The sequence below is a fragment of the Cinclus cinclus genome, chromosome 1 (genome assembly GCF_963662255.1).
Source record: "Cinclus cinclus chromosome 1, bCinCin1.1, whole genome shotgun sequence".
NCBI lineage: Eukaryota > Metazoa > Chordata > Aves > Passeriformes > Cinclidae > Cinclus > Cinclus cinclus.
The window spans coordinates 66,941,021-66,953,748 of record NC_085046.1 but is presented as its reverse complement, the minus strand read 5'-3'; the positions used below and the strand labels follow the sequence as shown (position 1 = coordinate 66,953,748).

The 12,728-nt window shown below is 40.4% G+C and overlaps 1 protein-coding gene across 1 annotated transcript in view; it reads left to right on the top strand.

Moving 5' to 3' along the window:
* Positions 1–12,728, top strand: part of DSP (desmoplakin) — a 38,171-nt gene that overhangs the window by 16,093 nt on the left and 9,350 nt on the right. The window contains exons 7-20 of the mRNA XM_062499122.1: positions 368–529; positions 1,450–1,554; positions 2,736–2,831; positions 3,044–3,169; positions 3,936–4,088; positions 5,134–5,288; positions 5,714–5,840; positions 6,372–6,576; positions 7,046–7,263; positions 8,002–8,168; positions 8,482–8,620; positions 10,564–10,757; positions 11,615–11,777; positions 12,386–12,469. Of these exons, the coding sequence (XP_062355106.1) occupies positions 368–529; positions 1,450–1,554; positions 2,736–2,831; positions 3,044–3,169; positions 3,936–4,088; positions 5,134–5,288; positions 5,714–5,840; positions 6,372–6,576; positions 7,046–7,263; positions 8,002–8,168; positions 8,482–8,620; positions 10,564–10,757; positions 11,615–11,777; positions 12,386–12,469 (2,094 nt within the window). The remainder of the gene's footprint in view (positions 1–367; positions 530–1,449; positions 1,555–2,735; positions 2,832–3,043; positions 3,170–3,935; positions 4,089–5,133; positions 5,289–5,713; positions 5,841–6,371; positions 6,577–7,045; positions 7,264–8,001; positions 8,169–8,481; positions 8,621–10,563; positions 10,758–11,614; positions 11,778–12,385; positions 12,470–12,728) is intronic.

Here is a 12,728-nt window from a genome sequence, read left to right as displayed (position 1 = left end):
GATGTTAAATGTTCTGACATTTCTTGTACTTCCATCCATGCCTTTTTGCTTGCCTGCCTACATGTCTGCTACACTTGAGTTTAAAATAACTTTGAGAAGCTGCTGGCATCAGGTTCCCATTGTTCTATAAATCCTGACACATTGTCCACTGTCCATTGCCAACAGGTTTCATGGTTCAATAAACCCAGGCACGTCTGCTGTCCACTGCCAGCAGGTTTTACAGACGTGTGGGTTTTACTGTTATTTTATTTAAAAAAAAAAAAACAAAAAACGCCAAAGAAGCCATGCTGTGCTTTTGGCTTCCCTTTCTCCACCCAGCTCAGGCATTTATGTGTTTATGGCTTCTCATCTCTGTACTTCTTTGCAGAAATACTCCTTTGAGAGAATGGATCAGCTTCGCCAGTTCCAGAACCTCATCCAGGCCACCAGTAGAGAGATCATGTGGATCAATGACTGTGAGGAAGAGGAGCTCCTCTATGACTGGAGTGACAGGAACACTGATATTGCCAGGAAGCAGGAGTCCTTCTCTGTAAGATAGCTCAGCCTCCCGGTGCTTTCCATCGGCCCTCTCTTGGAGCAGTCAGGGAGGAGCAGCCTTTCTTGGGAGTGACTCATCAGGGTGTTTCTTCTCTTTTCCTGGGGTTCCTGGGGTTTTTTATCAACAGTTCTCAATAAACTACCATGTAATAACCTTTTGAGTCAGGACAGGAGATTTTTCTGGAGGATTTTGCTGCCCTTCAGTGAGTTGTCATAGTTTATTCTGACCTTGGAATGTGACCTTCTTGACACAGTCCACTACAGACCAATGATCACCTCCAGCTTGAGCTACAGTCATTGTGCTGGCGTGCCGAACTAAGGGACTTGAATCAGGCACTTTTAATTCTCCCTGTTGGGGCTGTGCAGGGGTCAGAGGTCCCTGTATTTGGCCCTGATTATCTGTCACCAGGAAGTAGAGCTGTGCTCTCTTCCTCTGATGGTTCTGCCAGCATCACATTGCATGCATGGTCAGATATAGTTTGCCCTGCTCCTTGTCATCTGTGGGTGTGTAGGGAAATTGAGTATGTGTTCTTGTTTAGCCAGTACTGCTGCTGATCACCAAATTGAAAAAGGAATGAAAGTTCACACTGTTATGAAGGTGCCTTGTTTTTTTAGTTCAGTTGTTCTGGATGTTGTAAGATGCAGTCATTTTTGCTCCCATCATCCTTAAGAAAGGCAGAAGTTTGTGTGCTTTGTTCTGTGAAACAGCAAGCCTGGAGACTGGAATTGAGATGATTACACCTTCTTTGATTCTACTGTCTTCATAATTGACTTCAGTACACCTAAGGGAAATACTTTATAGTGTTAGAGGGGATAATTTTACATTATCACAACTATCTGGGAAATTTTAAGCAAATCATCCTATGCAGTGTACCTTTGGAGTTTGTTTAATGCTGTGTTTTGGTTATTTAGAAACGTATGAGTGAACTGGAGCTTAAAGAAAAAGAACTCAACAAGCTGAAGCAAGAAAGTGACCAGCTAGTGCTCAATCAGCATCCTGCTTCAGATAAAATTGAGGTGAGTTAGACTGTGTGTGATTTCACTTGCTCCTTTAGTTGCTACATGGGAAAAGTTCTCAGTGGAAGTTCAAATGCAAAGTGCTTCATTTGGACTCAAGAAGGGTTTGCCTGCCCAAAATCATGTCCATTTTACCCAGCTGTATAAGCTGCTCTAATAAATGTTACTACCTTCCTCTACAAATCTGGCCATTAACAACTACATGGTGATAGATGCAAGTAAAAATTAATTCTAAGCTTAGAGAGTTACCCAAGAGTGTTGAAATTGCTGTATCTTGTTTGAGCTGACTATGGTGCAGCAGACTTTAGGGTAGGAAGGCATGTCATTGCTGTTCTGTTGTCTTAGCAGTCATGTTTTGAAAAAAGCCACACCCTTTGTTGAGGGTTTATGTTAAATCAGGTGCAATTACTTTCTTCAGATGAAATTCATAGTGCCTTTCTACAGCTTAGCCAAGACACTTTTGCTTTCACAGCTTCGTGTACACTTACTTTTTAATTAAAAAGGCTGCAACAATTTGGAAGGCTTCATTTTATTAAGAAATACTGTATTTGTTGCAGTTTCAAGAGTGCATAAGAACTCTGCAACTGGAGAAGCTAAAAGGGAAAAAAATAATCCTTTCTGCCTTTCAGTGTGTTTCCTTAGTTAACTGTTATCATATTGTGTAAAATCCTATTTCTTCTGTAGTCAGTTTCTCTCTTGAAGGAAAGATTCTTCTAAGCTGCAGCAGTGAAGTGAAAGTTGTGTGTAGTTTTTTAAGAATATACATTATAGCTTGAGTATTTTGAATCTAAAAGCATAAAATATCATGTTTGGAGGTGTTCCCTGAAAGAAGGAGAACATCGCCATTTGCAGCTGAAATACTTTATTTGCATTTTATTTGTTTGCGCATTTCACCCCTTTTTGTTAAGGCACCTGGGGCTTTATGTTGATCAAACAAATTTAGGTCATGAACAGATTTCTCTTTGTGTCTCACAAGCAGGTATTTAACTCATTTCAGTTAGGTGGATGCTTAGAAGTTGTGAAACAATTTGCATGAATTACACTGTTCCGGTGTTCGTGAATTTATTTCAGCAGATTTTTCATTTGCATTTGTGTGGAGCATAGATAATTTTGCTTGAGTCTAGGTGTGAGAGAGAGATCAGTGTGGTGGTCTGAATTGTGTATATTACTGTTTTTCTTAGGCCTACATGGATACATTGCAAACTCAGTGGAGCTGGATTCTTCAGATCACCAAATGTATTGATGTTCATCTGAAGGAGAATGCGGCTTACTTTCAGGTGAGTAGTGATGTGGGGAATTCACACTACTTTTAAAAAAAACTAAATCCCATCAAAGATACATTTGTTGTGCATAGCACACTGTTGCCATGTTATAAATGCTACCACTGTGCCAGAGGTGAACTGGGATTTCTAATTAAAGGAGTCCATCAATTTTTAGCAGGCATTTTTAAGAGCTACGCACAGCCAAATTCATAACTTTTCTCCCATAGTTCTTTGAAGAGGCCCAGGCCACAGAGTGCTACCTGAAAAACTTACAAGACTCTATCAGAAAGAAGTTCATCTGTGATAAGAGCATGTCCCTGCAGACTTTGCTGGAGCAAATCAAAGAGCTGGAGGTACTGTCACACTTGCCTGACAGGTTATGTTCTGCTTTTCTGGGAAATCGGCTGCCCTGTTTGGATATTAAATGTAAACCCAAGTGCTCTGCAATGTTTAAATACAGTCCTGTAAGAACTTGAGACCATTATATTTTTAAGTCTGGAACAAGTCCAACAAAGTCCCAAGTTTCTGACATGCTAACAAATGAAAAGGAAAGGAATACTTCAATTCTTAGGTGGTATAATAGATTTTGCCTCAAAGGATAAATGCATTTGATAAATGATTCATCGTGTCACTCTATCACCCTAGTCTCTTTGAAAGGATGGAAGTCAGCTTTTTTAGCTGTTTTCTTATCATGAATTAAGCATTACAGTCCCAAATCAGAGAAAAAATGGTCAGTGGTGTAAGAGGCAAATTGATGAAGTCAATTGGAAGTGTAATTGTTCCTTTTTTTATTAGCATTCATTTTGTTAGATTCTTTCAAGTTATGCCTGTGTTTCATAAACATCACTTTAACCACATTGAAGATCTGTATGAAAAACATGCTATGCAAATTTTGCAAACTTTGCTTCTTGCCAGAGCTACAAAGATACTTAGTTAGATGTTGCTCTGCTCTTTTTAAAACTGCAGTTTTACACTGTAGGCCAAAGACTCATCCCATTGGAGCTAAAGTAAGTTTTGCCTACTGTAAGCTCCAGATGTATCCGTCTCCTAATAAAACAGTGGGAACTAGATGCCTTTTCTTTTTAGAATAAAATTGTAACATATAATTAATCTTTGCAGAATGAACGAGAGAGAATTCTTGAATACAAGAGGCAAGTGCAGAGTTTGGTGAATAAATCCAGGAAGATTGTGCAGCTGAAGCCACGTAACCCAGACTATAGAAGTAACAAGCCAATTATCCTCAAGGCTCTGTGTGACTACAAACAGGATCTGGTATTGTATCCCTTTTTGGCTGAGAATGAACATAGTATAAAATAGAACGTTGCAATTTACTTAGTAAGTAAACCATTGAGCTTGTAACCCATTTATCTGCTTTTAGTTAGCTTGAATTTCTTTGACAGAAGAAGCTCTGCTTTTCTTGCCGTTATGAATAAACAAGTAGGTTCTTACAATCTAGTCAAAATTACTATTATTAATCTACTAAATAGTATTAATACTCATATTTCAAATTAGAATGTAAAAGTCTTGTTGATAATAGGATTAAAATTGTTGTACAGTTGCCTCAGCATTCACACCTTTTTTTTTTTTTTTTTTTTGGTGATTGTTCACCTTTCCAGTGCCTCTCTGGATCCTTAGGTGAACAATTCATCTAACAAAAGTGAGGAATATACAGTTATTCTTTGGTATTCCCATTTCTTTTCTGGATGGACTATGAAATGAATGGTGATTTTTTTTCTTCCTCTTCAGTACTGAGACTGCTTGGGTTTATTTCTGTATTTTTTCCTTAACAGTGAACTTAGATGTGCTTTCTGCTTACGTGCTTTTTCCTGCACTGTGGCCACATCCATGGCTGCCTGGTGTCAGGATTTCTGGCAGTTGGAGCTGGTGAATCTGGCTCTGCCACACTCACTCCCAGTACCTTTGCAAATATGGATGCAGCACTAAGTATCCTCATGTCTTTAACTCACTGGCTTAAAGCCATGCATGGTTGCATGGCTTACCAGGCCATGTATCCACATCCAGTCTTTGTCAGGACAAGCCCCAGATCTGATGATCTACCAGACTGCCAACTGCTCAGAGTGTTCCCTGGCTCACTCCTGGGCTTTTTTGGGTTTTCTTCACATGGAAACCAGATTGAGGGAGAAGGGGTTGATCTCTACTAATCTGTTGCCCCAATGTGAAGCTGAGATGCACACCCAGACCTGGCAGCTGGGAAGCACTCCTGCTTCTGTGATCTAGGTGCATCTTCCTTGTCTGTCTCTCCTAGAAGCCCCACCTTACTTAACTAAGGAAAAGCATTGTTCTGCATCCCTTACAGAAAACGGTGCGCAAGGGAGATGAATGTATCCTGAAGGACAACAATGAGCGGAGCAAGTGGCTGGTGACCGGCCCTGGAGGAGTGGATATGCTGGTGCCATCTGTCAGCCTTATCATCCCACCTCCCAATCCACTGGCAGTGGATCTCGCTACCAAGTGAGTTGCTGCCTGAGTTTGGACACTTGCCTCTGGGATTAGAGTTCACTCAAAATAGCAACCAGTCACAAAATATGTTCTGTGTCTTGATCAGAGTACACTCCCCCTAAAGGTGGGGGATCAAGGACTAGATGCTTGACATGAGGAAACTCACTTCAGTGAAACTTGCTGGGATCTAGGTTGGGGCCTAAAAATGTTTAAACAGTAATGTCTAGGATGTTTTTCTCATCTATACTAGTGAAAGTCATGCATAAATTAATTTCCAAGATTTTTTCAATGAGCCTTTCTCAATGTAGAGAATGGGCCTTAATGCACTCCACATCTGGTGGATGTTTCTTGAGATGTTTTGTAGCTATGCTACAAGGACGGATGCATTCTGATCATGCTTTTTAAATTTGTAAATTTTTTTTTTATTCTCATGCTAGAATTGAGCAATACTATGAAGCTATTTTAGCTTTGTGGAACCAGCTGTATATCAACATGAAGAGCCTGGTGTCCTGGCATTACTGCATGATTGACATTGAGAAAATCAGAGCCATGACTATTGCCAAGGTAAGACACCAGCTGGCCTTGCCTGAAGACCAGAGACAGCCATGACCTGATGTCTGCTATCCCCAGCAGACCCTGCAGTCTCCTGTGCAGATGCATGTTCTGCAAAACCATGGACCTTCCTCTTGCTAGGTTTCACAAACACTTGCACATGTAGAAGTTGTAATTTTATTAAAGGAGAAACAAAATGCTTTCCTACTCAAATGCAGTACAGATAAGCAGGAAGATTAGCTAAGGGAATTTATTACATGCTTGCTTGTTCCCACTGTGCAACGGTATAGATAAACAGAGTAAGAGGTAGAATTTGAAACTGCTCTTAAAGTATGAAATGATGGTAACAAGGATACATTAACTCAGATGGGACTCTTAGAACCATACATATAGAGGCAGCCTAATTAGGATTTATTCTAGAGTGCGATTACTTTGGGCTTTTTATAGGTTTATTAGTTAGTTCCTTAATGATAAGATAGTCGTAAAACTTGCTCAATTGCTTTTCCCCCTTTTGTTTCAAAATTCCCTTCTTCCTTATTTCAGCTGAAAACAATGCGTAAGGAAGATTACCAAAAAATAATAACTGACCTGGAGATCCATTATCAAGAATTCCTCAGGAACAGCCAAGGCTCAGAGATGTTTGGTGATGAAGACAAGCGAAAGATCCAGACTCAGTTCACTGATGCTCAGAAGCACTACCAAACCTTGATCATACAACTGCCTAATCAACCACGACAGCCACAAACAGGTTTGTGGTTTTCCTGGCTTTTGTAGAGTTCCGATTGCTGGGGTTTCTTTGTTCCAGAGGTGTCAGGTGGTGCGTTCTTTTTATGTGAAAATGTTCTTTTCAACATATGAATGGGAATATGTTCAAGAAGTGTCCTGCTGTCTCCCAACATAACAAAACTGCCCATGCACAGGGGAAGAGTTTGTTCTTCCTTCCTCTGGTGGGAATCTGGGAATAGTGCTCCAAAATTCATGGAAATTGCTGGGACAATGAGAGGAATTTAGTCCATCTGATATGTTTCTGTTATTAGGAAGCAAGTTTATATTTTTGTGAAGTTCAGATTTTATTTCCTGAAACAGCTGCCTAAGGGCCCAGGTCTTCTACCTGTTCTCTACAGATAACTCAGTGCTTGAATCACTTGGGCACTGCCTTGTCTTCCTGCATGTTCATGCTCACTTCTATAGCAGATGATGCTTAATTCATTTTACAGTGGTCCCAACTGAGAGCTGTCCCGTGGGTTCCTCAAACACCATTATTGTTAATGAGAGAAACCGAGAGCATGAGAAGCAGGAGGCCTGGCTGCTGATGGAGCTTCAGAAACTTCGGCGTCAGATTGAAGCTTCTGAGATTCAGATGGTTCAAAGAGCTCCTCTGGGAGTGGATCAAGGGGCTGTGCATGACTTTTCAGTCAGAATAAAGGACTTAGAGGTAACTGTGGATGTTTGTCTTTGAGCATCTCAAGCTCAGTATAACTGTGCTGCAGTTCTGTTTATGATCATCTGGGAAAGACACACTTCCTGTGCAGAAAATTCTCAGTTGGAAGCTAACCATAATGATTTGGATTAGAATTTACCTTCCAAGTAGAAAACATTGACTCTTAGATTTTAGAAATCAAATTCTGTCAGGCAAGGAATACGGAAAGATTGGTGTCAGGTGGCTGTGAATTCATGTTAAGCCTCATCCAGAGTAAGGCACCATTTAAATCCTTTTCCAAGGACTTCACTTAACCACCTACCTGTAAAGTGATGTCTGTATGATACAGACTGGGTACACAAGACTTACTATCCCTCTCCTAGCTCTTCAGATTTGTAGGAGACTCTGGAGAGAAGATTGGTACAAAAAGGTAACAGGTTCAGCATATGAGAAATTCCCATGGAGCAATGAGGTGGCAAAGGTCTCAAGAGCAGAAAGACCTTGGCATGTCAGAACTGAGTTTTGGAGTAGAGATGCTCAAAAAGACACATGACCAGTTGTGGACAAAAAAGAAACTACTCAATAATGCTTGCCTTGAAGAAAGCAAGCTCAGCCACTTCTGCAATCCTCAGTCAAGCTGGTTATGTAAAATCGGACTGCTTGGATAAGGAGACCAATTCCATATGAATATGGAATAGAATGATCATTCAGCCAACCAAAAATGTGTAAACCAGGCATTCTCTTTTTTCATAGGGTGTGCAGAACGACTCTCAAATAATGGCTGAAACCCTCAATAAGCATAAGGACTTGCTGCCTAATTTCAGAGGCTGTGAGAAGTATGTGTACTTGCAATCAGAGATAAATGCCCTCTTTCAAAAACTGGAAAATATTAATGGTGTTTCTGCTGGCTACTTAGACAGGTAAGTAAATTGAGGCTATAGCAATAAATATTTACTTTCTCCCATAATTCTTAGTCCAGAAAGCTACCTGTTGTTACCAGTAGTGTAAAATAACATCTTCTCTGCAAATTGTGTACATGTTGATAGAAACAGACATTTACATGAATTTCTTCTCTTTCCTGGAACACTTTAAAAAAAAGAAAGTGAGAAGTGTGGGTATCACAGAAATTTCTTGTGTTATGTATTCTCTTCAGCCAATCATCACCAATTAATTAAGAACATCACTGTTCCTTCCTTACTCCATAATGGATTTGCCTTGTATCATTTATTTTAGCTTGAATGCACTGAGGTGTCTGCTCCAGGTTATTCTGCAAACAGAAGATGTGATCAGAGTTTTTGAAGTCAGACTGTCTGAAGAGGAGACTGTTCCTTTGGATCTTGATAAAGTGGAGGCTTATCGGGCTTGTCTGAAGGTGAGGGGCCAAAATCCAAGGACACAGCCAAACAAAATTTGTAGCTGCCAGCACTGATCTATTGAGCCAGGGGAGACCCTTCCAAAACCACAGGAGATAGAAATGCTAATCCTGTTGTATTTTATGTATAGACATACAATGTTTTATAGATGAGGCACAGTGTTCCTGGCTGGTTCAGGGAGGGGATTGTCCTGCTCTGTTCTGGACTGGTGCAGCCTCCCCTTGAGTCCTGTGCGTAGTTTTGGGTGCCACAAGATAAAAGATAGATGAAGTTATTAGATGGTGTCCAAAGGAGGGCTATGAGAATGGTGAAGGGCTTTGAGGAAGCTGTACAAGGAGCAGCTGAAGTCACTTGGTGTGTTCAGCCTGGGAAGAAGGAGACTGAGGGGAGACCTTACTGCAGTTACAGCTCTTTCACAAGGGGAAGAGGAGGGGCAGACACTGATCCCTTGTAACTGGACTTGGGTCCAGGTACAGGACCCAAGGGAACAGGAAAGAGCTGTGTCAGGGGAAATTTAGGTTGGATATCAGGAGAAGGTTCTTCATCCAGAATGGGTTGGGCACTGGAACAGGCTTCTCAGGGAAGTGGTCACAGTACCGAACCTGACAGAGCTCAAGAAGCACTTGGACAATGCTCTCAGGCATGTGGTATGGCTCTTGGGTTGTCCTGTGCAAGGCCAGGAGTTGGACTCAATAGTCCACTCAATAGTCCTTCTGCATAATTTCCAACTCTGGAAAATCTGATTATATTAAATTATTGAAAGTAATATACAGTAATATTACTTGTTTCCCCCCCTGGTTGTTGCTGCCCCCACAGCAAAGGCAGCTGCATGGAAGGTTTCTGTAACCCATTTTTGTACACTATTATCTGTATTTATTTATAATATTTATATTGTCCTTGTTGTCCTCTAGGTGTAACAAGTAAATTTGAGTGCTATTGTGTGTCCTGGTTTTGCTACAGAGCCTGTGTCAAATCTTAGTGAAAAGTATCCAGCCTATACAAGGGGAAAAGGGAAATAACTGCTTTGATGAGCACAAAGTTGTCTTGCAGATTCAGTTTTTTATCCACCTTTATCTGCTGGTCCTTTTGTTCACTGAATACATTTGGGACAACAAGAACCCTTTCATTATTTTCTGTTCTTACCTTTAATAGGGAAAAGGCGTGTAGGTGGTGCAAATGGAGCACAACCCAGTTACCTTTTTATCATGTCAAATGAGAGCTACAGTTCAGTTGCTGGGAGTTGTTCTTAACTGGTGTAAATTTGAGATACACAAAAAAAACCCCAAAAAACAAACAAACAAAAAAAAGTTTGAGCATATCACTGAAGACTAGCCATCCCTGTGACTGGGGAATGCAAGGCAGACCACTGCCTGTGCTGTGTATTCCATTTGGTGATACCCACAGTATGCAAGTATGTGTACTTAAACAAGTGTGTGTGTGAGAAGAAGCATCTCCATGGAAGATTTTCATAAAAATGTAAATAGGGGAAAAAAAAATCTGCATATTTTCACTTGTTTAAAAACTGGATATTCTACTCCTGAGGCTTGATTCCACAGCCTTTGCAAGTGCAGGAATCTTTTATATTTAAGTGAAATTTTCTAGCCAGTTATTTCTAGGAACAAGCAAGGCTCTTGTTCTGCTCTGGTAACTGCTCTGCAGAGTTCTGAGAAACTGAAATGTTGACTTCAGAATAGAATAGCAGAGGGCTTTGGTTCAGCAAATTATTTGGTCTAACTTTAAACTCAGTTTTTAGCCAAACTGTTTATCAAAATAGGTGATTCGCTTTAAACAGGTCCAGCTGACATCACTATACATACTTTACTGAGTTAAAAACAGCATCGTTAGATCCCAACACATTATGCATGCTGTTAAATTGGTTAAATATAAGTATCTTCTCAAGAGTAAATTAAATTACAGCATTTTGATTTTTTTTTTTCTCCAGAAAATGAAAGCAGACCTAAATATGAAGAAATCATTACTGAATACCTTGGAAAATGAGCTGCAGAGGACACTTCAGATTCACTCACAGTCTTGCCAGTCATACACCCTGTATGACATGGACATTGGAAAGTACTGTGACAAAGTTACCCAGCTAATAGACCGCTGGCAGAGGGCTGATAAGCAGATAGATAACAGGTTTGTTCATGTTCTCATAGCATTTTCCTTATTGCTAATGCTACCAAGATCATCTTAGCAGTGAAGTCTAAAAGAACTGATATGCACTAATCTTTGCTTCCAAAGGACAAATGGTGACTTCAGGGCAATAAAACTTGAGCAGTTGTGAATAGGTTGAACATACTTCAAAAGGAATTGTATAAGACCAAGCAGAAAAAGGTAGTTAGCCATGCAAATATCTAACCTATGTGCTCAAGAGTTGCTCTGATTTGTTTAAAAGTTCTTTCTAACGTTCTTGGATTAAGTACTTCCAGTCAGCATTTTCCCCCTCAAAAAAGCAACCATGCTTATTCCTCAACACCCTGTACTTGAGGGTTAAAAAAGTAACACTAAGAATTAAGTAACAAAATCAAACCTTGAATTTGAATCATGAACTGAAGGCATATTCTGATTGTTTGAGGGGGAGAGGTGGAGATTGGGTTATGACTCGTTTTGTTTTGTTTTTATCTGAGGACAAAATGTGGTCCTAACTGGTAGCTGGTTCTTCAGTGAAAATTGAGAACAAGCGTACTGAAGTCAGCAAACTTGATTTTTATCACTGCAAGTTTTATTCATCCCTCACTTTGACACTAAGGCCCAAACTCTGTGTATTACAGAGTTACTCAAAAGTGATGTATTAAAACCACATATTGGGTGACTAATAAAAAGTACAATTCTCATTTATTTATATTTTTTGTTCAGAATCTTCTTCTCAGTGCTTCCAATAGTTTTACGTAAGTTTATTTCTGTGTCTAATTCCTGAAAACTGTGTAAAGAGAGAGAAAAAGAGAATGCACTTTCCATTTTGACAGGGTTTTTTTCCCTTTTTTTCCCCCTAGATCATGGGATTTAGAAAGGCAGATCAAACAGCTGAAAACCTACCGAGATCTCTACCAGGCTCTGTGCAAGTGGATCTGTGATGCCAAGCGCCGGCAGGATTCTATTGAGTCTGTGAAGCTGTGTGATTCCAACACTATCATGAGATACCTACATGATCAGAAGGTATGCAGCACCTGAATGAGTTGTCTTCAGTTATCTGGATTTCAAATTGTCTTGCTATATAAAAAAAAAATCTGTATCAATGCAGTCTGCAATACTGTTGCCTGTTTTGAATTATAAAGTATGCAAGCTACCAAAAAACACCACATATGCAGAAGGCAGGAGGGAGGAAATATTATTGTCCTCATTACTTTCTGTCAGCACTGCAACAGATTATGAGCAAGACTGTGTCTGGGTCCTACACATTCACTGACACTTTTACACATCAGTTTTGAATTAATTCAAGGGACTGTAAGGTGGTGCAACTTAAGGGACAAATTACAGCACAAAAATAGAAATTAAGTATATACATCTAAGCTGAAGTCAAGGAACTCTGCCTTCCCAGCTCTGGGAGTATTTCAGTTGCTGGGTGTTCTCTCTGAGAAAAACCTTCTCATGCCCAAGGTGCTTGCTGTTGTAAAAACTGCCCAGCTACAGGTCATTTCAGGTCTCAGCCTCAGGGGCTGCAGGAGTCTCCTGCTGCAGGTGCTTTCTGATGAAGGCAGTATGTACAGGAGGAAATACTGGTAAATCTTGCAGGAGTGTTTCACAGCTCACTTTTCTCTTGACAGAACTTGCACAGTGAAATCTGTGGGAAGCGAGACAAAGTTGAGGAGCTTCTCAAGCATGCAGATCAGTGCTCAGCTGCAATTAAGGTACTTGGATCTCAGCATTTTTGTGGGGTGTGGTTTTTCATGGTCAGGCACATCCCATTGTCTCTGCTCTGCTGACGGGTGAAAAGTCAGTTCCCTCATGTTTGTGTACAGAAATTGCTGGGGTGAAGTATTCTGGGTACAAAACACAATGAAAGCAATTTGTGTACTTGCCACCTGAAGACTGTGGAGTCATGCAGCAGACACCAGTGAGAGCATCTCTTCAGGTGAATCAAAGCCTTCTAGCCAGACCAAACTTGCC